This window comes from Nicotiana tomentosiformis, chromosome 12 (genome assembly GCF_000390325.3).
Source record: "Nicotiana tomentosiformis chromosome 12, ASM39032v3, whole genome shotgun sequence".
NCBI lineage: Eukaryota > Viridiplantae > Streptophyta > Magnoliopsida > Solanales > Solanaceae > Nicotiana > Nicotiana tomentosiformis.
Window position 1 is genome coordinate 130,027,338 of NC_090823.1, and position 26,830 is coordinate 130,054,167.

Consider the following 26,830-nt stretch of genomic DNA (forward strand, 5'->3'; position numbering starts at 1 on the left):
TATGAGACAAAAACCACAATTTAAAAGAATCTGGTTAAAGAGTAATACTTTTGAGGAACCACACCAGCTTGGCAGATTAGTCGCTCTTAGCATGTTCCGCTTCTATTTTTGCATAGGCTAGTTGTTGCAACATTCCTTTTGCTATTTAAACTCCTGTGTCTTTATTAGGTCTGCTGAATATCTTGTCCTCTCCTTTTTCTTAGTTGAATCTGCTTGGGTTCTAAAGTTTACTGAAGAAGAACATTGATTTCTTATCCATATTTGGTTAAAGTTTGAGCGAGGTAGCCTAAGAGTAATCTTTTAATTTGGATTTACTCATAAGTGAATGAAAATTGAACCTTGAAAAGCTGAGCCTTTTCTTCTTCCGAATAAGGATTACAAACAGGAACATACATTTTTTGCGCTATCTAGACATGGTGAGTTCCCAAAGATTCCCTCAAGTTCATATAAATTAAGGGATCAAAAAACATTTTTAACTAGCTTTAGTACAGAAACAACGTATATGAAACCATGTAACTCTTAGTTAGAGAGTACAAGTTTATTCAGGAAACACAGAAAAATGATATCTCCACCTCGCCTCCTCTCAGCGAAGGGAAACCTTTCCTGGAATTCCACATTTTTTGGAACACAACAACCCAGTCTTATTTGGAAAACTAAAGTAAACGCTCACCTCTTGTCATAATCTCTACCTGTTTCAATCATCCTTCTCTTTACCTTCTTTCGTCTGATCTGAGCTACTTGCGCCTGAGGACTCGTTATAAAACACCTTATAGCTACGAAGTGGTAGCTGTTGGATGTATGACCTTATGAGATCAAAATAGAGAGGGAATTGATTAAATGCAAAAAACACCACAGGTATGCATGTCACCCCGTATATTGGAAATGCTGCTCTCCTTAAGTTATCCTGGAGGACAAAGAAATGCGCAGCGCAGAATGAGACCAAGATAGCAGTTATTGATGCAAAAAGCGAAGTTAATCCTAGGAGCAACTTTCTTGGCAAGTCTTTCTCGAAATCACTGTGCTGGCATCGAGATGTGAGGATAGCTAGAAAAAACACCAGGGCCGTGACAGAGAAGCAAAGAGAAACAAGTGATGAGATAGAAAATACTGAAAAAGCAGGTTGACTTTCAAGGTATGGACGGCCAAAATCATCGGCTCCGCCTGGGACTGCAGAAGCTGTAGCAAATGCAACTGTAGCAATCAGTGCTGCAACGACAGAGAACGAATTTGAGGTTGTGACAAGCCACTCAGTGCCATCTTTGAGTAACTTTGCATGCGTCTCTCTGAAGATCTCTCTTGGTGTCTGACCTTTTTTATTATAACGGACGTATGATTGCTTTGGCAAAGTGTGCTTCACATACTGCATTATGACGGGTAAAATTCTTTTAACGTATGTAAGTTTAATCCTTAATGATATAAAAAAGGATGGTTGTTAGAGATCTCTTACCTTGTACCACTTCCTTTCGCCTTGCAACTGTAACGCAGTACCAGGGATGCGCCACAACTCGTGCTTCTGAAACAATGCAGCTAAGTGTACTGCATTGTTTTCTTGTTTGTCCACATGGTAAAACACGCGCTCTGGATACTTTTGTCCTATTAACCAGTTATAGACGGCTGTTTGCCTATGCTCTACAGCCAAAAGCAAGATATTCTTCTCGTCAGAATCCGTATCTTGAATGGCTATGGGGAACTTTTTAAGGATCTCCTTCACCATCTCTACGATACCCATCTTTGATGCCACTAATAGGGGTGTCGCTTTGGTCTTCGACAACTCTGTATTTAGAACTATAGTTACTCTAGTTGCTTTTAGGGAACATATAGCTTCAAAGAAAATTGATCCTAACTTGGAATATTAGAACAAAATTTACAGCATTTTGACATGATAGATTTTGAGTTTTTAAAATTGCAGAATCTTGATGACACAGAACAAAAGTTTTCAGTGCCACACAGGTATGACCAGAAAGAGACGAGATTCTTTACCAGATTTGATATCATCTTTCTTTTTGTTATCTGTGCTTGAGGTTGCTGGTTGCTTGATCTGTGCAATGTCACTAGGTTCTTCTGCTTTTTCTAAATTAATATCTGTTGGAGGAGGTGCTGGAGGAGGTTTTCCAATTTGTTTATAGAGGCCTTGATCATAGAGGTCCTTATCTTCAGGCTTCTCCCCAGTATTTTCATAGAATTTGTAACTTTCTTCTTTCTCAATCATCAACTTCATAATTTTAACTGCCCATTGATGGTGCTTCTTCTTTTCCTCTAATTTCTTTGTCCTTTGGAGCCCTGCATGCAACAAGATTTGAGACCTTATGACAATAACAACAATATACCCAGTAATATCCCACACCGTGGGGTCTCAGGAAGGTTAGTGTGTACGCAAACCTTACCCCTACCTTGTGAGGATGAAACCTTATGACATGATGTGGAAAGAAAAGAACAGAAAAGGAAAGGCAAACTTGTTAAAGTTTCATGAACAAATTTAAAATGTGAAAAAGGATGGGATTGCTGAAGAATCATTTTTAAGGGTCTAGGCCTTACACCCAAGAATAGTGGTCAAAGAAGTGAAGAATCATGAGGTCTCAGGTTCAGTTCCCAGCGGAGGCTAAAAACCGTAAGTGATTTCTTTCCATCTTGTCCAAGTCCTGGTGGATAGAGTTACATGATATTTGTTGCTGATGGGAGGTAGCAGGTATCCCGTGGAATTAGTCGAGGTGCGCGTAAGCTGGTCCGGACACTACGGTTATTAAAAAAAGGGGAGGGGGGGGGGGGGGGGTCTAGGCCTTTGAATTTGTCAAACCACTTTCTTTCTTACTTTCTCATTGAAGTTTATGTTCTAATCTGCAACTGTAATCTGCACTCAATAGTTAAGAAATGTATGCATGATTGAAGAGAAATGTTTTAAGAAAATCTTACCAATACCCATTACAATTAGCAAAATCTTCATTAGTAATTTGACGAAATTGATAAAGGTGGTGTAGTTGGCTGGAAATAAGTTGCCATTTCTCTTCCCTTGAGCTGAAATTCCAGAGATTAGTTATTAGCACAAATATGTTGGAGAATTTCTTGATTTTTTTTATCATTGCTCTTCACCTAGAAAATGTTCACATAAATTGGAAATAAGTTAGCTCAATGCTTTGATTTCAATTATTGGAAGCTAAAGAATACTCTAAAACAGAATAAGCAACGAAAAGCCTTTCCCAAAAGAAAAGTTGAAGGGAATATGTTTTGAAAAATGGCATGTAAAGAATTATTGGTGTAACCATATGAAGAGGCTCAAGAAGTAACACACACACACACATACATACATATATACACTCTTCTTGTTTTAATTAGTGTGCTACTAATCTAGTAATCCATTTAGTAATAGATTTTTTATTCTTCCAATAGATGTTCATTTTAATTCTTGGTGGATTTACTCCGGCTCCTCAATTTGTTTGACAAACACCTGGTTAAGTCGACGTAACCTGAAAGGTTTATACGTAATCACATACCTCTAGACTTCTTGTCTTGATTCACATTGGTTACTCCAGTAGTTGCTGGAATAGAAAAGAGAATCAGTGTTTGAATGTGTAAAATTCTTAGGTACAAAGTGGCAACAACGTACTCCTGATGAGATGCTCAAAAGAGATTGGTCTACTTCTTAATATTGATATAATGAGTTAATAAACTGGAAGGTTCCTGCTTAATCAGATGCACCTTTTCTTCTTGATTATTTGTGTACATATTTTGATGATTTATATTTAGTTATCATAGAAGGGGAGCCTTGGCATAACTGGTAAAGTTGCTGCCATGTGACCAGGAGGTCACAGGTTCGAGCCGTGGAAACAACATCTTGCACAAATGTAGGGTAAGACTGTGTACAATAGACCCTTGTGGTCCGGCCCTTCTCCGAACCCCGCGCTTAGCGGGAGCGTAGTGCACCGGGCTGCCCTTTATATTTAGTTATCATAGTTGGAGGTACCATTTAGTTTCAACTGCAGTGTATACATGTGTATGCCTTCACCTGGAATTGGGGGATTCTCAGGATCATCTTGATTGCCTTGGTGCGAAGAAAAAAGAAAAATAAGTTAGCACTAGTAAGAGTTTTCCTCATGAAAAAATATTATATATCATAGTTTCGGCCTTATGGCCACTTAAATAACCTGGTTAAGTCCATACAACCTGAAAAGTTTATTACATAGTCACATACCTGGAGACTTCTTATCTCGCTTCACTTTAGTTTCTTCAGTAAGAGCTGGATAGAAATGAGAATTAGTCTCTGACCATGTAAAATTCTTAGGTACAGAATGCCAACAGGACTCTCCTGAGGCGCTTGAACCATTTGGTTAGTTCATTTTCAAAAAGTGATTGGTCAATTATTTAAGTCAACATGAATGAGTTAAGATGTTTCTATGTAATCACTTACCTTTAGACTTGTTTGCTTGCTTCCAGATTTCCTTAATGTAATCTAGATAGAGAAGAGAATCAGTCTTGGTAATGTAAAATTCTTAGGTAGAAAGTGCCAACAACAGTCTATCAAACACTTTGTTAGTGCATTTTCAAAAGGAGATTGGTTTAGTGAAACCCCAAAAGCAAGTGAACCATTCTCGTTTTGATTTGAGTGTTTGGCATTTCCTCCCTAACAATTTTTGTACAAGTATAATGTACGATATAGATTAAATATAAGACATTGATCATGTGCGGTAAATCTACCCACCAAGAAAATTTGCAGTCCCATTCCAAAGTAGTTCCAAGAAGTCCACCAGTGTTTGGTAGTTATCTGGGAGTTTCCAGTTATCTGGGAGTCTACGATATGTGTCTTCTATGCCTTCAGTTTTATATTTCTCTATCTTTAGCTCTTCGACAGTTATGCCTGGACAAAAAGAACCCCGATATGTGTCGGTGCATTTAAATCCTTGTTAAAAGGGCTTATCTATGCCACTTTTTGACCAAAAAGACTATAGATACTTACAGTAGTAGATAATGCTATCTATGTACCGAAAATGGCTTCCACTTTTGAATACTTGAGGCATCCTAGATAGAAAGTGTAGAGGAGACATGCCCTCTGAGTTTAAACGGTTGACAAGTAGCTCATAGCGCTTTATTATCTGAAAAGCCAACTCTGTTACAAGAAATTAAGTTGTTAATATCACTATCCCACAAGAAAGAAGACATTGTATGCAAACTTATGTAACAAAATGTTTGATAATTAACAAGAAAAGGGGATTTGGCTCTTACTAAAGTACTCGCCAGAGATGGCTGCATGTAGAATGTTATCCCCATCTCCCCTCCTGCAAAGTACAATTGGATCTTTTCTGCTCTTTTCATTTTGACAACACTCATCTAGGTAGAGAAAAGCATCTAGCCTGCCACGATAAGCAGCAACGAATAAAGGGGTTTCCCCTTTTGAATTGATCTCCCAGATGAGTTCAGGTTCTTGTGGGTTTACCAAACACGCAATTATGGAGACACTTCCGAGTTCTGCTGCAAGGTGAAGAGGTGTGTTTCCTTTTTCGTTCTTTTGTTTTAAGATACACAATCGATTTTCCTTTGGTATTTTATTTACCATATCCTTAATACAATCAAGATGAGTTTTCTGTAAAGAGTCATCTCGATGTGGCTGGTAAGAAGAGATAGCTAAGTGAAGAACAGTATCTTCAGATTTAGTGAGTTTGGATTCTTGGGCAAACTTGTCGTTGATGTACAGTTGCTTAACTCCTGTCCACCTATTCTCCATGCAGGCTTGAAATAATTGATCTTTAATTCTTTTTTTCTCCTTTTCTTCCTCATCGGAAGGTCGTCCCAATTCCATTCCTAGTACCGAAATCTGTGGTTGAATTTCTTGTTTTCCTCTTTTGCTCAGCCCACCTAAAGGCTCCATTCTCACTACTTGTTATAACTGCAGATTATGTTTGATGCCACTCACCAGTCACCAATGGCTTTAATTTATACTGCTAGGAGGGGCATATTCTTGAGAAATATTTGTTCACAAGCCTCTATACTGGTGCATGTGTAATGGCTTTCTAATACCCAAAGTATTAAAGAATCTAATGTTTCTACACTCATGGTGGTGTACAATAACTTTTATTCTATCATATCACCTAAAAAATAGTTACTAATAGTTAGAGGCGGACTCAAGAATTGAAGGTCGTAGATATACTTTTTGATTCAACCAAAATTTGTTTTGTATTAGGGTAAACCATTATTAATATATCACTATTTTCTAAAAATATATACATGTATACATGAAATTTTTGCTTGACCCCTCACCTATTGCATAGGTCCGCGTCTGCTAATAACTGCTCATAATAAGTGAGCTGAATTTATCTCATATACCAGATTTTAACACTATCTATTATTACAAATGATTACTTTATTTCTAAGTTGATAAATACTTTAAGTGTTTTTATAGTCCGTTACATGTTGTATGTCACTTTGACCTTGATGGGGTAGGAAAAAAGTCTTATGCCGTCCGTGCACATAAATTAAAACTCTAGGTGAAATTGGTGATATGAAAGTAAAACAGGTTATCTCTTACCACGGGTTTGAAGACATGATTATGTAAAATTTTCATATATTGTCGGGTACCTCTTACAATAGATTTTAGGTGAAATGATAATATAACTTTATACATATAGTCATTGTATATAAGTTAAATCCGATAATAGGCGTTGGACAAAATCACGAAAATACTTGTCGTCTAATTAACTTTTGGCGAAGAAAAGCAAAAAAGTACGTTGAATACAATGAAAATTATCAGAATGCCTTATAGTTTTTCACTGAAAGATTCCTCGTGCAGACGAAAAGCTTGCATGACTTCTTTTTTGTGACACTGTGTGGCTATTTATCTAAAAGTTGTTAAAGAGCGTACATTTTAGTTTACTTATGGCTTAAACACACGCTTTATCACGTGAAAATTCTTTGTGATAATGGGTGGCGGTGAGACTTGAATCTGGGACGTCTGCTTGCTATTATATCATATTGAATTATGTGACAATCTTATCTAAATGTTTAAGTCGCCAAAGATGGTATTCTTTCTATTTATTTAATTTTATCTTCCAACATTATTAAGTGTTCTACATTGGTTGAAGATACGAGGAGTTGTCTTCGACAATCGTGATGGTCTTCATTTCATCCAAATTCTTGGCTGGCCATTTCAAAATCGGTAAAAAAAAAAGGTAATCCGGTGCACTAAGCTTTCGCTATGCGCGGAGTTCGGGGAAGGGCGTTACCACAAGGGTCTTATCATATATACGCAATCTTACCCTGCATTTCTGCAAGAGACTGTTTCCACGGCTCAAACTCGCCTCCTGATCACATGACAATCGTGATGGTATACTTTCTATTTTCTTAATTTTATCTTCAACATTGTCAAGTGTTCTATATTGGTTGAAGCTGTGAGGTCTTGTATCCGACAATCCTCGCATCACGAGCTACTTGTTGGGGATGAGTTAGGTCCTGTTCATTTTCTTTACACTTTTGTCATGCAAAACTCAAGGGTAATCTCCTATCTCTTTGAAGCAAGACCTCTAGTCATTTGTTCCCTTCTTGCTGCTATAACCAAAGCATCTCTCTTTTGCCTCTTGACTTTATAGTACACTAGAATTGCTACTCCTGTAGAAATTCTTTTATTCTTTGTCGTGCTTGAATCATAAGTCTTTCTTGCATTTTCATCTTATTGTCTTAGAATAATAACTTGTTACTGATTTCACTTCGATGTTTTTATAACTTGATAGTTGGTGTTACAGCATGTTGCTAGGAGTGTTCGTCGGTCGGTACGGTATTATATTTAGATATTTCGATTTTCGGTATTCAGTATCCTAAAATGTTATATCAATATCGTACCTAATTAAATTCGGTATGTTTCGATTTTTCGTCTTTCAGTTTCAGTTTATTTGGTACGGTAACTTTAGTTTGTTCGGTTCTAAAGCAGTTTCTAAATGTTATATTTAGGAGAGAATAACATCTTAACTAGCCAGCAAATTTAAAATTATAACTAGCCAGCAAAATCAATCTTATGAATGCAACACCACTACACATCATATATGGGACTTATATAAACAGGAGCATAAGATTAGAATAACGTTTACAAACTTCATAAACATCTCCATAATGCAAGAGACACCCGTAAGCTTCTCAAATTGTGACCAAAATAAGTTTTTCACAAGTGTTGTTTACAGAAACCATTCGGGTAACATCCATTAACCACATAGACAAAAATAGGTGGTGCACATGCTTTAACAAAAGAACATGAAACTAGAAACATCAAGGATGACATGATATTTAAAATTAATCCAATATATATTTCGGTACGATATAGGTATTTAAGTATTTTTTTAAAAAAATACCAAATATTTTTTAAAATATAAACCAAATACCATACCAAATACCAAAATTTTTGATTTCGGTATGGTAATTCGGTATTTACCAAATTATGCACAGCCTTACTTGTTGCTACCGTTCTTTTTTCATCTTTCTTTGAGTCGAGAGTTTACAAAACAATCTCTCTACCTTCCAAAGTAAGGGTAAGGTCTGCGTATACACTATCATCTTCCCACGATACACAGTGATCTAATTACTCTACTCGTCTGATAAAATATTCTCCTTTATGATTGCAACTTACAAGATTACATTAATTTAATCTTGCACCGGTGGAATTCGAGAAAGTCGTTTCCAGTAAGAGTTGAAAAATACAAAGATTTTTATATTATGTCTATTGACAAGAACCATACAAAAATGAAAATTTATCGGTTGACAAGTATCAATGTACAAATTGTGTGACTCGTGAATCTCATGGGATTACTTTTTTTTAATTATTATTATTTTTTATCTTTTAGTTTGTAAATCCATAATGTGGCAGGGCCAAAACTGGATTTTGGACATAAAGATATGCATTCTATTTGGTATATTCTTTGCTCAAATGTAATGCTATTCTCCTTTTAGTTCCTTTCTCTACATTTTCCTTTACTTTAAGTATCGTAAATGTCGAGTTTGAACACTTTGGCTGCACTTTTTTTCCTGTGACGTTAGTAATTATTTTCTTGTATTTCTAGAGTTAACCTTTTTTGTGTAAAAATATCATGGGCTAGCCAGTTTTCGGACCGGTAATTCAAAAATAGCCAACATTTGCAAAGTCATTAAAAAATAGCTACTATTTTGCTGCAACACGGACCGGTCTAGCATAATATACTGGAGATTTGTGCACCTATGTATGAACTTTCAGCATATTATGTTGGAACTCCAACACGCGAAAAGTTCCAGCATAATATACTGGAAATTGGAGCACCCATGTATGAACTTCCAGTATAATATGCTGGAGTTCCAGTATAATATACGGAACTCCAATATATTATGCTAGAATATTTTTCGGATTTTGAACAGTGTTTTCGTTCAGATTTATATTTACATAAAAAGTGACTAAATTTCGATTACTTTTGAAATTGTGACTATTTTACAATTACTACTTGTAAATTTGGCTATTTTTGAATTTGTCCGGTAAAGGATTAAGGAGCATTCATTTTATCTGATATTTAGCTTTTTTAAGTAAGGAGCAAAGGATCCAAATGTGTTTGAGAAGAACATTTCCCGGTATTTGGGGAATGGGAAATATTTCTGGAGAAAAACGTGTAGTAGAGATTGTTAATAATGTTTAGCAAATTGGATAACGTTTTGACGACACTTTTGAGTAGTTTGATAATAAATATTCAGGGTTGATTAATTAGTGATAATCTGAAGTTAAGAGTTGAGATAACCGCGGAAAAAATGATTTTCCTTCCAAAAAGTCATTTATCATCTTGTGAGAAAAATTTCTTTTGTCAATTAAACAGCAAAATATTAATTTAAAGGCAGCCCGGTACATAAGGCATTCCACGTTCACGTAGGACCGGGTGAAAGGTCGTATAGTGACTGTTTTCACATTTCGAACTCGTGATCTATAAGTCATTCGGGAGATAATGCTATCGTTGGTTGAAAGTTCCCTTCAAACAACAAAATATTATTGTACTTAATTTTTGGAGAAACATTTTATGTCATTCCAAACACATAGTAAAAAAGAGATATATGGAGCTAGAACTCTCAATATTCACTTGCTTTTTTTCCCTTTAGAATGTCCATAGGTTAACATCATTGTAGTATCCTCTTCTTCTTTTTTACAATTCTTGATGTGAAAGGAAAGAATAAATGAAGTTATTGAAAGCAAATGATTAGTAATATTGAAGGACCCGTACTTAGCGGCGGATGTAGCTTTTCTGTAGTATTTTTTATGTGAGACATAAATATAAAAAGGGCAATTTGGTGCAAAATACATTTCGGCATTCACGTAGAATCTGAGTAAGGGTCGCACCCCAAGAAATGTGAGATAGAGAACCTACCATAATATAAGTATTAGTGAGTGTTTCTAATTCTAACCCACCACTTGCGTATGTACAACAAGCTGTAATTCTAATGCAAACACAATACTTCTAAATGGTCATGCAAAGACAATACATTGAAATTTTTTGGTTATTAAAACCAAAAGTTATCGAGATGGTTATTTTGCACAAAAAAGAAGAAGAAGAAGAAGAAACACTTTTTAGGGTGGTTTTTTAACTTTTGGTCTCCGCTAACTTTAAGGTCAAGAGTTAAAAGTATTGCTCATGAGCCAATCGAGGGGTAATACTAATTAAACCTAAAGTTCTGTTCATTGAGCAAGCGAAAACAAAAATTCAAGACCATCTACTTTGAGGACTATTTGTGTACTTTAACTAAGGGTGGCAAGTGGGCCGGTCTCGGGCCTAAACCGGCCAAGTGGGCCGATCCAAACGGTCCCGGTCCCGGACCGGTCCCAAATTAAACGGGCTAAATGGTCCCAGGCTAAGTGGTCTTTTTGTAGGGACAGGTCCGGGACCGGGACCGGGACCAGGACCGTTTAGTCCCGGGCTAAACGGTCCTGGCCCGCCCGCTAAATGGGCTAAGTGGGCCCAACAGTTTTTAAATAAATAAATAAATAAATAGATATTAGAGACAAAAGGATGTTAAAAAAAATATCTAAGACAATGCTTTGTAAATTTTATTATAGAATTGTGACCTAAATTTTATTTAACATCCTAAATTTTAATATTCAATATTTAATTACGAATATAGCTTATATATATATATATATATACACACACACTATACTATACTATAGTATATATATATACACACACTTCTTAGTAGTAACATGAAAGGACCAAAGTATGGTACTTTTTAGCTGGTATAAATATGAGATGATGGAAGATCAAGTTTTAGCTCAACTCAGATTACAGTTTTAACTAATTTCCCACTCTTAGATATATTATCCTCTCTATCGGCTAGCTATACCAGTAGCATAGCTAAAAGATATACAATCTTATATCGTATTATACTATATATAATATGGCTAATGGGGTCACCAGCTGCCAAATTCTCTGCTGTGATTTTAAGCGACATTATATTTAGCTATGTTACTGGTGTAGCTAGCCGATAGATAGGATAATATATCTAAGAGTGAGAAATTAGTTAAAACTGTAATATGAGTTGAGCTAAAACTTGATCTTCTATCATCTCATATTTATACTAGCTAAAAAGTACCATACTTTGGTCCTTTCATGTTACAATAAAGTAAGTAATAGTAACAATTATAGAAAAAAATTGGAGAGAGATTGTGATAGATTGATAATTTTGTAAGAAAAATGAAAGAATGGGGGGGTATTTATAGTTAAAAATAGGGAAAAAGTGTAATTATAAAACGTTTGAGGTTAAAACAAAGTTGTGGGAGAAGGGGGAGGGGTTAAATGACTATTTTATAAATAGCTAACGGCTATTTTTGACAGCCCAACGGCTATATTTATTTATTTTTTAAAATATAGCCGTTGGGACCGTTTGGCCTGCTAAGGGACCGGTCCCGGTCCCTGGCGGGTTAAATTGTCTCGAACCTGGCGGGCCCAAAACATAAGACCGACCCAGGTCCATTAAAATCGGGCCAAACGATCCTGGCCCGTTTAGCCCATTTAACCCGCGATCCCGGACCTGAACCGGCCCACTTGCCACCCTTAACTTCAACCGTTATTTTGGTTAAACCAGAAGTCACCCAAATACATTTATGGACCACTTGCATCTAAGTCCAAGCTAGAATTGGATTGTTGTTTATAGGCCAGTTGCATCTAAAGTCCAAGCCAGAATCGGAGGCCAACACAAAACAAAGCCCATAGATTGGATAGTTGAAGAGAGGCATAACACATAAAAATAGCACGGGCTAACTAATTTTCGGACTGATAATTAAAAAATAGTCAGCGTTTGCAAAGTCATTAAAAAATAACCACTATTTTACTGCAACACGGAAAGTTCCAGCATAATATACTGGAGATTGGTGTACCTGTATATGAACTTCCAGCATATTATGTTGGAACTCCAGCACACGAAAAGTTCCAGCATAATATAGTAGAGATTGGAGCACCTGTGTATGAACTTCCAGCATATTATGCTGGACCAATATATTATGTTGGGATTCCAGTATATTATGCTGGACCAATATATTATGTTGGGATTCCAGTATATTATGCTGGAAGTTCACATTTAAAATTCGAATTTCAGTATATTATGCTAAAATATTTTCCGGATTTTGAACAGTGTTTTCGTTCAGATTTATCTTTACATGAAAAATGGCTAAATTTCGATTACTTTTGAAGCTATGACTATTTTTCAATTACCATTTGTAAATCTGACTATTTTTGAATTTCACCCGCATAACACGGAACCCTGAAGTTTGGAATTGCTTATTCAGTGTGCATTTGAATTATTTTTGGTCCTAAGTGCCCTCTTATATTTGACTATTTGATAGCCTCGACCCCCTAATCAATCTCACCCAATGAAGACGAGGGCCACGTTGTCACGTGAGTTTTTTGTCCATGTGGAATGTTAAGATCAAAACGTCTCTTAAAATGACCGAGAAAAAGAATTAAATTATATTCAAGGATAACGCAAAAAGAAAGTTAATAGTTATCCCCTCTCTATATATAGCTAGAGGTTACATAACCAAAAAAAGATGCAAAACCTAGTAGATAACAAAAACAGATCATCCAAGCTGTGTTTTGATATCATAAAAGCAAAAAAGAAAGAAAGGGAAAACACCAAGTATGTGTGTTCTTGATCTTGTAATAACCTTCAGCCAAATGTAAATGGATACATCAACAACAACAATCCAATATAATCCCACTAGTGGAGTTTGGGGAGGGTAGTTTGTACGCAGACCTTACCCCTACCCTTAGGTAGAGAGATTGTTTCCGATAGACCCTCGGCTCCTCCCTCCAAGAACTCTTTACCTTGCTCTTGGGGTGACTCGAACTCGCAGCCTCTTAGTTGGAAGTGGAGGGTGCTCACCACTAGAGCAACCCAATCTTGTAAATGGATACATCCTTAGTTATAAATATTTGATCAGATTATTTTCAATGAAGTGCATCTAATATAATGTCCATATCCAAAGATGGCATTCTACTCATTTGATCAAGACCGTCATTTTCTAATAACCCTTCTTGAATCTTGACCATATTCCATATACATATATTATATGTTGATTATACACATATAACACATAAATTATGTATACATTATACCTCAATTGACTATTTTTAATTTAAACGAATTGAGTGAACGGCTATTTGGGTTAATTCTTCTTTTCCAAATTACTAGCAGAAATGGCTCTTATTTTCGACTCGAGAAGGGCAGCTATTGTACCATTCATGGAGTTATTAGCCTTTAATTGATTCTTCAATTCTGGGAAGTTGAAATGTGCATAATATTCACTTAGTATATATGCTGTTGTATCATATGCAAAAGCACCTCTGTATCTATCCTAACTTGTTTGGTACTGAGGCGTAATACTATTTTTCTTGGTTGGAAGGGGTCTCGAGTCTTGACGTGCCTCAAATACTTCCTCTATGTTTTGCTATTAGGTAGTGTTTGGTCAAGGAAAATACTACTATATATCCAAAGGACCAAAATTTAACATCTCATTACTTTTTTATTTTAGTTAACATGCTTTAAATAATGTCCATGATGTGCAAAGTATTGTTTGGACTTTGGTCGAAAAAACTGATGGAAGTGGATCCTACCCTAAACTTTGACGGTATACATCACAAAGTATATTATATATATATATATATATATATATATATATATATATATATATATATATATATATATATATATATATATATATATATTGAGATTTTAGAAAGTTCAACTCAGTCACACATACAGTATAATATCACAAGCTGAGAAAAAAATAAGTGATAATGCGCTACACAGTAGACCTAACAATGAGAAAGTGAGAAAGCGTAAACTGGGGGTGTTCATAAAAACCCGAAAAATCGAACCAAACCGAAAATCGAACCAAATTGACTAAAAAAATCGACACTTTTCAGGTTTGGTTTGGTTTTGATTTAAATTTTAAAAATCGATCAAATTTGGTTTGATTTTGATTTTAATAAAAAAAAAATAAAAAAAAACCGAACCAAACCGACTATAAAAGTAGCTATATAAATTTATTATTATATATATATATATATATATATATATATATATATATATATATATATATATATATATATATATATATATATATATATATATATATGTATATTTTTATAAAGTTTCTGAAATTTTATGGTACATATTAGTCATTTGTATTTTTAGTCTAGTTCTTTGTTATTATAATAATCTAATTCTTTGTCTTCTAGTTTGATTGGTAGTTTTCTTTTGCTAAGTACAATAATTTATTTCATGTTAAAAATAATCGATTTTTAATTGAGTACTTAAATTATTCATCACTATTTGAGTCAATTATCATCAATATATCTTGGTAAATGATAGATTTCTCAAAGGGCAATTAGTTTGATAGTGTTACGTTGAAAATTAGTCGCCGTAATATGCGTTTGGTAGTGTATGTCTCATATTTAAGAAAAAACCGATAAATAACCGAAAAAACAGAAAAACCGACAAAAACCAACAAAAACCGAATAGATAAAAAACCGACTTAATTGGTTTGGTTTGGTTCCCATATTTGAAAAACCGACTTACTTGGTTTAGTTTCTTTTTAGGAAAAAACCGGCCCAAACAGAACCATGAACACCCCTAGCGAAAACCATCAATTGGATTAAACTAATCATCAAGATAATACAAAGTGAATAATCAAAAAATGGGTTGAAAATCATAATTACCTGAACTTATAAAATGAAGTCTTAATACTAAGAAGGAATTAGTTGTTTTAATTACAGAACCTTGCATGCCTATTGGAGCGAATTGAATGACACGGCCGAGGGATATATATATATATATATATATATATATATATATATATATATATATATATATATAAGGATTCTTTTTTAGGTTTACCCCCTAGAAATATCAAGCATAGACTATGTATCTCTCTTCTTTATAACATTGCAATTATTTTCAATATAGATATGTCAAGCATAGCTAGCTTTTATATTAACCTAATGAATACATGATACATATTTTTATATATATTTTATTACAAAATTTATTATCAATTAATTTATATTTTCACTCTATTTTATACTACTTAACCATATATGTAAGTAGTATAGTTTGGATTTTTTGGGGATATGTACACATAATAACACAGCAATGTAGTACGTGCGATGACACTCGTATAAGCAGTCTAGAGATTAACACAGCAATTCCCTCTCATCTTCATCGGCAAATTAAGGGAAACTGGAGGTGAATCAATACTATACTTCCTTCTTCCACCACCGTTCCCATGGCCTTCTCTCGGCGGCGCCACCACCATTATAGCCGTAGACGGTGGCTAATCCCGGCCATCTCCGCTGCCTCTGGTTTTCTTCTCCTATTTATCTTTTTCCTCTCCATTCTCGCTCCTTCTCCCAATGGCAATCGTCTCTTTCATCTTCCCCGTCGTCGTTCCTCGGTATGGCATTCAACTCACTCTAGTTTCTCCCTATATTATTTATATTTGACCTGTTATTGCATGTCCATTTTCTCGGTAGAATTTCCATGTATCAGGTATTTGATGGAATAGCCGATATAGCCCTATATATTATATTTATATATAGTCACATATAACGCACGTCCATTAATTTTCTCGATGTATTAAATGGAATAGCCGAGATAGCTCTATATATTATATTTATATATAGTCACATATAATGCATGTCCATTAATTTTCTCGGTAGAATTTTTGTATCTGATGGAATAGCCGAGATAGCTTTCTAGACGATGATATATTTGTGTGTGTCTACATATACATAAGCGCGTGCGCACACACATAATGCATGTCCATTTTCTTGGTAGAATTTTCGAGTAGCAGGTATCTGATGGAATAGTCGAAATAGCTTCGCAGACAATGATACATATGTAATGCATGTCCATTTTCTCGGTAGATTTTTGGCGATACAACGGAATAGTCGAGATAGCTAATTACCACACAACAATATATGCAATGTGTGTGTATTATGTATCGATATGTGTGTGTGTTTTGAAGTATTAATTTGATTGTAATTTTGTATTTGCAGGGAGAAAATGATGCTGATAATGATTTTGAAGATTCTCAATCTCATGTTCCGGTTAATCTCCTGTCTTCTTGTTTTCTCTACAGTTTCTATTTATTTATTGGATCTAAGTTTTCTAAATTTTTGTGTGATTGGTTCTTGAGATCAAGGCTAGATCAGGAGGACTATCCGATGGGGATATCTGGAGTTCCAGAAATTCCAAGTTCTTTTATGGATGCAGTAATGCTAGCAACGAATTCCTAAGTGCGTAAAACTTCATCCCTCTTTCAATTAGTGGAATTTAGGTTGTTGTTGTATTGCTTTAGCTTTTGGAAGAAACTAATCCGTACTGTATTTTTGGTAATCTCATTTTACTCTGCGATTTCTTAATTAGAGTCATTGTAAAATTTGCAGAAGCACAGGACATCACTCATCCAAATCGTTACTTGTCGATTGTAACAAGTGGAGGTCTTAACCAACAAAGAACCGGGGTAAGCAAACGTGCTTTGCACTGGCTCTCAATAAGAAATTTGATTGTTGTTTATCAAACTCATCCTAGAGGAATTGTATAAACCATAACTTATGAGTCTATGGTTGGAAATATTTGTACATTTTGAGCAATTGACTCTTCTATTTTAACTTGAAAGAGAGATAATATTACTGATTGAAGAATGACACACATGTATGCCTTTGTAATGTGTAGCATTTTCTATAGCATTCCTGCCATTAACTACTGCATAGTTTAACTTCTACTCACATCGAAAAACAATGATCAAACGGAATGTAAAATGGTTCTGTATTTTAATGGTGTAAACTCTCTCATCTCAATGACAGATAACTGATGCTGTTGTTGCAGCTCGCATTTTAAATGCTACTCTTGTTGTTCCGAAGCTGGACAAGAGTTCTTACTGGAAAGACTCAAGGTGAGCAGCTGAAAATGATACTCTACTTTTACTTTTACTTTGTATAGTTGGTTACTTTTAATCATCTTTTAGCTTATTGTTTATATATATTTTAGAGCTGGTAATCGTACAAGTAACTGCAAAGTGAACTATGCCTTTTCCTTGCAGCGGCTTCTCTGATATTTTTGATGTTGATTGGTTTATAAAATATCTAGCAAAAGATGTTTCAATTGTAAAGGAACTCCCACTCAGAAGAGGGCAAATCTGGTCACCTTATAGAATGCGAGTTCCTAGAAAGTGCACTGACCGATGCTATATAAATCGTGTATTGCCTGTACTTAACAAGAAACATGTGAGTATACCAATACTTTAACTTCAAATACTCTTTTCTCAACTTCAATATAAATATCATCCAAATGCATACACTTTGTGAATAGTAATCACTGATCCATGTGATAGTAAAATATGTTGGAACTTTTGGTGGAATATCATTTAGCTTGGATGCGAGTATAAGCTCTTCGTCAAGTGAGGATACTACTAGATGCATGTCAAAAGACAATCGTTTCCAAATATCCACTTTTATTCTTTATATCTCTGTAGGTTAGAGGTTGAGGAGATTGTTGTTGCGCTTAGTTGAATCAGGTTTACTGGTCTTCAAGTTAGTTTTTGAAATTTGATATTCAGACCTAGATACACTGCCAAAATAGCAAATTCATTCTTCAACTGTATAAATCATCCTGGATACGGATATTTCTATGCTGTATATAAGATATGATATGTTTGAATGCTGATATTTCTAGACCTATATAGCATCTGCTTCTGTAACAGGCTGTACAGATCACCAAGTTTGACAATCGACTTGCAAATAAGCTGGATACAGATTTGCAAAAGCTTAGATGCAGAGTTAATTATCATGCATTGAAGTTTGCTGACCCTATACTTGGAATGGGTGAGAAATTGGTCCAGCGAATGAGGATGAGGAGCGGCCATTTTATCGCTCTTCACCTAAGGTTAGACTTTTATTTATTTTTCTCATTTATGTCACATATATACAGTTAGTATTTGATCCTTGTTAATGTTATGGTTTTCCACTTTCCTTTGTCCTGTTTGATTTCTTATGTTTACTATAAGTGTTGTGCTATTTAATTTGTCTATTGCCTCTTCAGGAAGTTAAATGCATTGCCAAGAGTCTAGCATGTAGGTTCTTGGGTATAAGTTATGATTGACATTGCAGGAACATTTATCATACATGAGAATTGTGGCAAGGAATGTTGATAAGAAGCACCATATTATTTTGATTACGGCAATTTATTTTTAACGTTTGATGGATGTTTTAACTAATATTAGAAGAAGAAATAGTGTGCTGATCTATGTTGCTCGGACCCTCCGAAAATGTCGCCGGGTGTGTGTTGGATCCTCCAAAAGTAGTGTATTTTTGGAGGATCCGACATGGGTGTAGCAGCATTTTGGAGAGTCCGCACAACTTAGGTGCTGATGGTGAATATACTTCCATTAACAGGTTTGAACCCGATATGCTTGCATTCTCAGGATGCTACTATGGAGGGGGGGATAAGGAGAGGAGAGAATTGGGCAAGATACGGAAGAAGTGGAAAACTTTACATGTAAGTAATCGTCGTAATTGTGAGCTTCAAATATTTGATTGTTCCGTTTATGCACTGAAGTTTTGTCGATCTATATCTGAATTTTGGTTCTTTCTCTTCTTTGGATAGTTTAAATCCCCTGTAGTTAGCCCGTCTCTCGTTTGCACACAAGTTAGAAACTCGGGGGATATGTGTCTTCCCCTCTACCCTCCTTCCACTTATATCTGGCAGAGTTCGAACTTGTGATGTGCGCTTGCCACACATCCCGTGCTCTAGTTCCTTTACTGTTGAACCTATGCCCGGTGCTGCAATTTTTAGGTTCATATCTTTCTCTATCAAAAAGAAAGAAAAAAGCACTTTTGGTTCAGATTTTCAATTGTGTAGAAAGAGGGAACTACCTATCAGAAAGAGAAGAGTCCAACACAACGGTATTGTTATGTTTCGGAATTAAGGGAAACAAAGCTTCAACGAGTAGAAGCTTCCTGTCAAAGCTTTAAACAAAGAGGTTGGGCTGTTCACTTCATTGATTTGACTTCACTTTACTTAAGATTAGAGACAGGGGAGTGAAAGCTCATTTAGTGGACGGCGAGCAATCTGCAACCACCTACTCCTATCAAAAGGAAAAGCAGCAAGCGAGACTTGAAGAAGCGAGCCTCTATCAGAGAAAGCCATTGCGCGTTAGCCTCTTGTACAGTGTTAAGCCTGTTTTTGATGTGTGAAGCGACTATGCTACATAGTCTAGTGTAGTAAACTTGATTTTAGTTATCCTTGTCTTTGTATATACACACACACAGAGATACATACAGTTTGCAGTGTAAAGAACATGTTCTTACGCTACGAGCCAATTTTTAGCCCTACTTTCATACAATGTGATATGTGAACTCTATTTCCAATATACTTTCAGGACAGTGACCCAGATAAGGCAAGGAGGCATGGAAGATGCCCTCTAACTCCTGAAGAAGTCGGCTTGATGCTGAGATCACTTGGATATGGCGAAGATGTTCATATATATGTAGCATCCGGTGAAATATACGGAGGAGAAGAGACATTAACTCCATTGAAAGCCCTCTTTCCAAACTTCTACACAAAGGACACCCTTGCCACCAAGGATGAGTTAGAACCATTTTCTTCGTTTTCGTCTAGAATGGCCGCTCTTGACTTCATAGTTTGTGATGAAAGTGATGTATTTGTCACCAACAACCACGGAAACATGGCGAAAATTTTAGCAGGGCGAAGGTCTGATGCTTCCCTTTCTGCTATTTCAATTTTGTTGTGCAATAGGTATTCTCGAGGTCACGGGTTCAAGCTGTGGAAACAACCTCTTGCAGAAATGCAGGGTAAGGCTACGTATAATAGACCCTTATGGTCCGGCCCTTTCCCGGACCCCGCACATAGCGGGAGCTTAGTGCACCGGACTACCCTTTAATAGGTATTCTGGAGGCTGACTATGTTTTTTTCTTTTGGATACAGGAGATATTTTGGTCATAAGCCTACCATTCGCCCGAATGGTAGGAAACTATATCGCTTGTTTTTAAACAGAAATTACATGACAGAGAAGGAGTTTGTATATAGAGTTTGTAAATATCAGAGAGGTTTCATGGGAGAGCCTAAGGAGGTCGGACCAAGCTGGGGCGTATTTCATGAAAATCCATCTTCATGCATATGTGAGAAAGTAGATAACGCTACAGCAGAGACTTCGCATAGTACGTCTCGACTCGAAACTTTGCCTAAGGTTACAAGTACTGACTATGACATTGACATATCTGAGAATCCGGAGTTGGACATGTTGCTTTCAGATTAAGAAAATATCGACGAGAGCTTTTCAAAAAAGTACTTTTGCTTGTACATACACCATTCTTTTGAGCCTTGATCATATCTTCAACAAGTTCAATTTTGAAACATGCTTTGGCCGCAGTTTGGTTGGCTTCTGAAGCCTTGGCATGTAACAAAGGACTATATTGCCGGCTTTGAATTCAGAATGATTAGGATTTGAAGAAGCTCCAATAGTCATTTCAGCTACTGGAATTTTCTGGCAAAACTATCATAGTTCATACGCAAAGACAAGAATATCGCTGATTGTCAAAAACCAACTGCTGCAGAGGCAAATCCAAACTGGTTCAACCTTTAGTTTCTTACCACAGAACTGATTACACTTTTGAAATATCGGTTTAGAGTTTACTAGTTGTTACATTTTTAATAATTTTTCATATGTATACATCTATAATACGTGTCGAAATCCACTGAACTGTTGAATTGGGCAAATGTTGTGAGTGAATGAGTAAGGAATGTGCATCCTTCCTATACTTTATGCTACTATTCGTTTATTTCATTCTTTCTAATATATTAGGTACTTAAATCAATTTTGTCTTATTTTGACATGTTTTAAATAGTTTTGACTTCATTAAAGAACGAGTTTAACAACTTGATTGGTTCTGCTTTCAAAATCATAGTGAAAGTCGTTAAAAGTCTTGGAGAAATCATTTCGACCCAAATTAGGTATGACATAAAATGTTGTTCTGATAAAAATATTCTACTACTACTACTATTATTGTATGTATGACATGTGGTCGTAAAGTAAAGGTGAAAAGGGTCAACGGGATGTAAATAGTCACTAAACGTAGGGGTCGTTTAGTACGTGGGATAAAGGGTAATAATATCGGGATTAAATTTATGATTATTTTATCTCGCATTTGATTGAATTTCTATATCTGGGATTAGCAATCCCGGATTAATTAGTCCAATAATAATCTCGGGATTAATTAATCGTGAAATAAATAATTAAATGACAAAGATGTCATTCTCCAAGGCTCTTCTCCAAAGTATTTAAACAATCCAAGGTTAAAATAAGAAAAAAAAAGTGTATCCTAACTTATCTAATATATACCAAACACATATTTATATTATATATCTCATTTTTAGTCAAATGAACCAAACATCTTCCAATAAAAATATATTGACTAAATAATCTCATCACTATTTAATTTTTATATTATAATCCCGGGATAATTTATTCTCTGTCATGTAGTGTTCTACAAGTACTACACTGTTAGTACAGTATGCTCTACCACGTAAAAACATTACTTTTAATGACTATCTTCATCGTGTAATGTCGCGATGTCCCATTTCACCTTACTCTTTTATGCTTCATAAAATACGAATTCTGCTTCTACGAAATATTCTTCAATATAATACATAGAAATACTTTTATCGGAACAATATTTTATGCCATAACTAATTGGGTCAAAGTGACGTCTCCAAGATTAGCGTGTTCGGATTTGTAAAAAAGCTTCAATTATTTAAACGACTTTAACTGTGATTGTGAAAGCAGAAAGTGCAATCAAGTTTCATTTTTTTTTTTGTTTTTGTTAATTGAATACTTAATATATAGACAAAAATTATTGCTAATGAGAGCATTGGAGGCTTGGAGCTTCAGTGGTAGTTCAAACTAAAACCACAATTATTGAATTGAATAAAATGATATAATATAGGTCAATGCTACTATGTAAAATAATTTATTATATCTTAACTCAAAACCAAACTCAAGTTTTATATCCAGGCCATTTAAATTTTTAAAAAAATAATAAAACAATCACTCTAACAAACTGAAAAATCCAATGTTTATTTGTATTATTATGTACTATGTTTACAGTATATTATAAGAGTTTAGCTTATATCCAAGACAGTATAAAATTTTACAATATCTCTGTCATATTACTTTAGTAATATGTGTATAATCTGATTGGAAAGTAAAAGCTCCTAAAGGTTCAAACTCCCAACGCGGAAAAGCAATAATTTGAAAAGATAAAAAGAAAAAGATGACACAGCGCACAACACCCATAAAAGTAAAAAAGAAAATTACATAAACATGCAAAGAAAATAAATAAAGAACTCAATATATATCTCCATTCCACTTAATTCTCAGTCTGCTTTGTCCACAATTGTAAATCATTCCTCTCCTTTTTCCCTCTCTTTCTTTCTTTACCAAATCCCTGCTCATCATTTCCCAACTCTCATAACATACACTACACTGATAGATTCAAAATTTAAACGTAATGAGTTTTAAGTTGAGAGTAGAGATTCTGAAATATATATCTAACTCTTATCTTTAGGTCTGAAACACTTATTTTATCGACCCTAAACCCGTGGTTGGATCCGTCACTGTATATAAGTTCATGGAATTAGCACCACAAATATCCATACTTGTAGTCATATTTTGCAGCCTAAATATTATTATTGTGACAATAGAAGCAACATGGTGTGTTGTTAGAAGTGATGCAAGTGCACAAGCTTTGCAAAGAGGTTTAGATTATGCTTGTAGCTATGGTGCTGATTGTGCACCTATTCAATCTTCTGGCCTTTGTTATCTCCCAAATACTATTCAAAATCATGCTTCTTATGCTTATAATAGTTTCTATCAGAGGAAGAATGAAGCCCCTGGCTCTTGTGAATTTTCTGGCACTGCTACTATTGCCAAAACTGATCCAAGTAATCTCTTTCTCCATCTCTAATGCATAATGATAGCAAAAATAATTTTTACATTCTCAGTAGTTTGATATGTAATTAATAGTTGGTTAATTATCTGTTTTTTTTTCCTATAACTAGCTCCACCTATTGAAGACGGAGCCTTGGAGCAACGGTAAAGTTGTCTCCATATGACCTATAGGTCACGAGTTCGAGTAGTGAAATCAGTCATTAATGCCTGCAATAGGGTAGGTTGTCTACATCACACACCCTTAGGGTACGGCCCTTTCCCGGACCTTGCGCGAACGCGAGATACATTGTGCATCAGGATACCTTTTAACCAGCTCCACCTATTATGAATAATGTAAAAACTTACTCAGCATCCAGTATTTATAGCAAACAAATGAATGTATTTAACTATGGTTAAGTGATTGTATTGTCCCTTTAATTTTTAACCGCTAAAGGTTTAATTATTTGATTTGATGCATGTAAACATTGGGTACGAATAAATATTATTTATGTTGTTATTTTTAGGTAATTTCATAGAATAAAAATTCTCTTACTATATTATATAAAAGTTAAAATCTATACAAAATAGCTAGAACAGAGGCATTAATGGGCTGAGTTGTGATTTATTCTGTATTTTCTTAGGCTATGGATCTTGTGTTTACCCAGCTTCTCCGAGGTATGTTGTTTTAATTAAACTTGCTTTATTAGTCATTTATTTTCCATATTTCTCTGAGTTATTTTTATCATTCGTGATTTTCTATTACCTTTTCTTCTCAGAGTTGTGTTTCAGTTTTATATTTCCTTTTAGTACCCATTATCTTTGATTCCAGACTCCACTTATGAAAATTTACTGGATTTCTTATCTTTTTACTTCTTTTTAGTGTTGAATTTTTGAACATACATTAACATATTGGTGTTCAAAATTTAAAGGGAAAAAGAGGTATAGAATACACCGTCAAATATGAAGAGAAAAGACAATAGGAAAAAAATTGTTTCCTTAAAAAAAAGTGCTTTTTCTTCCACTTTATCTCCCTAAATAATGCTACTTTTCTTTTCTTTTTTTTTAAAAGTAGAACGGCATGAGCAAACTTTTTTCTTCCTTCCTTTTATATATATTAGTGCTTTCTTAGTGTGCGTGACTGGGATTGTATTGATGATGTTCCTGCTGTTCTTGGGTTGTCTTTCTTTTTAATTTTTGTTTTTTATTTATAATATAATTTAATTATATATACACTAACACTGTAAAAATAAATGTAATTTAACTTGTTATAACATTATATAATTCTTGCCTGACTTTTCAGGTTGCTAGTCCAACTTATTACGAATGGTTTACCTGTATATAACATATTTTAGGTGATCTGAAAGTTTAAACGAAAATTTCGTTTAAACTATTAGCTAGTATAAAAGAAGTTAAAATATTCACAATATTACCGTTATTTAAACTTGAGTTTTAATTTATATGGATGTGATTGTCAATATAGCCTTGTCAAATACGTTAGCCATCACATTAATTTGCCATCTCTCTTCTAGGGCTGCTGGTGGGCTGATTCCTCCCGAGGCGGTAGGACGCAACAATACAAGTGGAGGAATCTCGATCATCCCAATTTTGTATCCGCCACCACCAACAAATATAAACGTCGTGTACGGTAATGGATCGGACATTCCCAATTCTCAAGATTCTAAAGCAACTTCTCCCAAGTTTTGGACAATGGCAAGCTTAGTTCCACCATATTTGATGCTTCTCTTCCTTCATATTTTTCAACATTTGTAGGCATTCTTGGTCCTAGAATGAGGACTTAACTTAGTGCAGTTTTGTAACAAATTGAAAGCTTTATTTTGGGATTTTAAAGACTAGTGTTATCAAAATTAGCTTAAAGCAATGAAACAATGTAAAACAAGGAATTAATTATCATTTCATGAGTGAAACCATGCGCTTCAAAGAAGTGTACGTTTCAAACAATTAATTATCTTTGAATATCAATTTGATCATTGAATTAATATGATATTATTGTATATATATGGTAAATTAGTTACTTTAATAGCAATTTGATTATTGTGTTATTAATCTAATATATGTTTGGTAATTTTATCTAGTACGCGTAGAATTCTAGGAATCTGATTGTAATTTAACGAGGCCAAATTATTCAAATTTAAAATCTCAAAAGATATGCATATTTCACTTGTTAAATATTGAAGAAAATTAATACATTATTAATAAATTCATAACTAAACGTATAAAGATTTAAACTTCTAAGGCGCATATTTTAAATCTACTTAAAAAAAATAAACTCTTTCAAGATTAATGGAAGAACTTTATAATTGTAGCTTGTTTCGTAGATTTTATTATCTTATTGACGATACAATGTTTGATTTGGCAAAGATTTGTGTCCAAATTTTCAGCAAAAAGGTATCCAATCGTTTTCTCTTGAAGACAATCTAAGAGATTAACGGTTAAATCTATCTAAATATTTGTTGGCATTTGTCCAATGAAAAAGATATCATGTGCAAATCTTGACATCTTATGTCTTATGCAAAATAAAAACTTTGTTCAATGGAAAAGATTATGTGCATATCTTTAGAATTATTATTAATAACCCTAAAGATTCTATATGGCCGTTATAGATGGGTAATTTTACAAAGAGCATTCTGCTATAAATATGGTTGTTGCTGTTATAGAGAGGTAAAATATAACTTAAAAAATCGATTTTGAGAAAAACTTGGCTTTTATAGTGCTTGAACTAATGGGGACAAAATTTAAATATTGACCTCAAAAAGGCTATTTGTGCAAATGCCTCCTACATAAGTTTACTTGATTTATCTTACTTCACGCCTAAAATCACATGAAGAAAAATAGTCTAAGAAAACATAAAATCTTTAGAAATCAATCAGAAAACATAAAATCTCTAGAAAACAATATTTTATTTAAGATATTATGCATTGGAAGCAAATGATTAGTTATAAGCTATACCAATTGGTTGGGGTTAAAATAGTTACCTATGCAGGAATAAATGAATATTTAAAGGACTCATAACTTAACTTAGGGTAAATTAAGTATTCTATTCATGCATAATTTGTCCTTAAATCATAATGGTACCAATGATCAGTTGTATTGACACCAGCGGCGGAGTTAGAATTTTCAATTAAGGGATTCAAAAAATAACAAAAATTAAATACATGAAAAACTAAGGAGATTCAGCATCTCATATATCCATATATAAAAAAAAAATTACAGATGAAGGTGGTTGAAAATCCCTCTCCGTCCCTAGCTCTGCCACTGATTGACACAAATAGTATATTTGTAATTTTGTAGCCACAAATCAAAAGTTTGAGACTACATTGCACTTGTTCAAAT

The 26,830-nt window shown here is 34.6% G+C and overlaps 3 protein-coding genes across 9 annotated transcripts; 2 read left to right on the forward strand and 1 right to left on the reverse strand.

Annotated features, from left to right (window-relative positions):
* Window positions 1–332: 332 nt before the first annotated feature.
* Window positions 333–6,025, reverse strand: LOC104117778 (uncharacterized). Of its 5 annotated transcripts, none has more exons than XM_070192220.1 (11): window positions 5,215–6,025; window positions 4,949–5,098; window positions 4,694–4,849; window positions 4,403–4,444; window positions 4,187–4,231; window positions 3,959–4,036; window positions 3,489–3,533; window positions 2,911–3,012; window positions 1,981–2,280; window positions 1,448–1,785; window positions 333–1,360 (listed from the first exon to the last, which is right to left on the reverse strand). In XM_070192220.1, exons 1-11 carry the CDS (start codon window positions 5,855–5,857, stop codon window positions 695–697), a joined length of 2,565 nt encoding a protein of 854 aa, XP_070048321.1. In that variant the 5' UTR covers window positions 5,858–6,025; the 3' UTR covers window positions 333–694. The 5 variants fall into 5 exon arrangements, with proteins under 5 accessions (XP_070048321.1, XP_070048322.1, XP_009627174.2 ...); XM_070192221.1 differs by having other exon boundaries at window positions 4,001–4,036; window positions 5,215–6,024; XM_009628879.4 differs by having other exon boundaries at window positions 1,448–1,773; window positions 5,215–6,023.
* A 9,563-nt stretch (window positions 6,026–15,588) lies between these two features.
* Window positions 15,589–21,311, forward strand: LOC104117780 (O-fucosyltransferase 16-like). Of its 3 annotated transcripts, none has more exons than XM_018778114.3 (10): window positions 15,589–15,925; window positions 16,530–16,580; window positions 16,670–16,769; window positions 16,920–16,996; window positions 17,340–17,428; window positions 17,576–17,759; window positions 18,236–18,417; window positions 18,927–19,029; window positions 19,913–20,345; window positions 20,479–20,694. In XM_018778114.3, exons 1-10 carry the CDS (start codon window positions 15,758–15,760, stop codon window positions 20,541–20,543), a joined length of 1,452 nt encoding a protein of 483 aa, XP_018633630.1. In that variant the 5' UTR covers window positions 15,589–15,757; the 3' UTR covers window positions 20,544–20,694. The 3 variants fall into 3 exon arrangements, with proteins under 3 accessions (XP_018633630.1, XP_009627177.1, XP_009627178.1); XM_009628882.4 differs by having other exon boundaries at window positions 15,592–15,925; window positions 19,913–20,244; window positions 20,479–21,311; XM_009628883.3 differs by having other exon boundaries at window positions 15,592–15,925; window positions 16,676–16,769; window positions 19,913–20,244; window positions 20,479–21,311.
* Window positions 21,312–22,933: 1,622 nt separating this feature from the next.
* On the forward strand, window positions 22,934–25,445 carry LOC104117781 (PLASMODESMATA CALLOSE-BINDING PROTEIN 3-like). Its single transcript, XM_009628887.4, has 3 exons — window positions 22,934–23,493; window positions 24,121–24,154; window positions 25,009–25,445. The coding sequence occupies exons 1-3, from the start codon at window positions 23,181–23,183 to the stop codon at window positions 25,247–25,249; spliced, it is 588 nt and encodes a 195-aa protein (XP_009627182.1). The 5' UTR covers window positions 22,934–23,180; the 3' UTR covers window positions 25,250–25,445.
* Window positions 25,446–26,830: the final 1,385 nt, after the last annotated feature.

Bases quoted from the DNA above. Each gene is read 5' to 3' on its own strand.
- LOC104117778 (XM_070192220.1), bottom strand. From the start codon at position 5,857: ATGGAGCCTTTAGGTGGGCTGAGCAAAAGAGGAAAACAAGAAATTCAA. The intron at 4,037-4,186 runs GTATGTGACTAT...CTTCGCACCAAG, and splicing joins GCGAGATAAGAAGTCTCCAG to GCAATCAAGATGATCCTGAG. The intron at 3,534-3,958 runs GTACCTCCAACT...TTTCTATTCCAG, and splicing joins ACTGCAGTTGAAACTAAATG to CAACTACTGGAGTAACCAAT.
- LOC104117780 (XM_009628882.4), top strand. From the start codon at position 15,758: ATGGCCTTCTCTCGGCGGCGCCACCACCATTATAGCCGTAGACGGTGG. The intron at 16,581-16,669 runs GTTAATCTCCTG...TTGGTTCTTGAG, and splicing joins ATTCTCAATCTCATGTTCCG to ATCAAGGCTAGATCAGGAGG. The intron at 18,418-18,926 runs GTTAGACTTTTA...TTCCATTAACAG, and splicing joins TTTATCGCTCTTCACCTAAG to GTTTGAACCCGATATGCTTG.
- LOC104117781 (XM_009628887.4), top strand. From the start codon at position 23,181: ATGGAATTAGCACCACAAATATCCATACTTGTAGTCATATTTTGCAGC. The intron at 23,494-24,120 runs GTAATCTCTTTC...GTATTTTCTTAG, and splicing joins TATTGCCAAAACTGATCCAA to GCTATGGATCTTGTGTTTAC. The intron at 24,155-25,008 runs GTATGTTGTTTT...TCTCTCTTCTAG, and splicing joins GTTTACCCAGCTTCTCCGAG to GGCTGCTGGTGGGCTGATTC.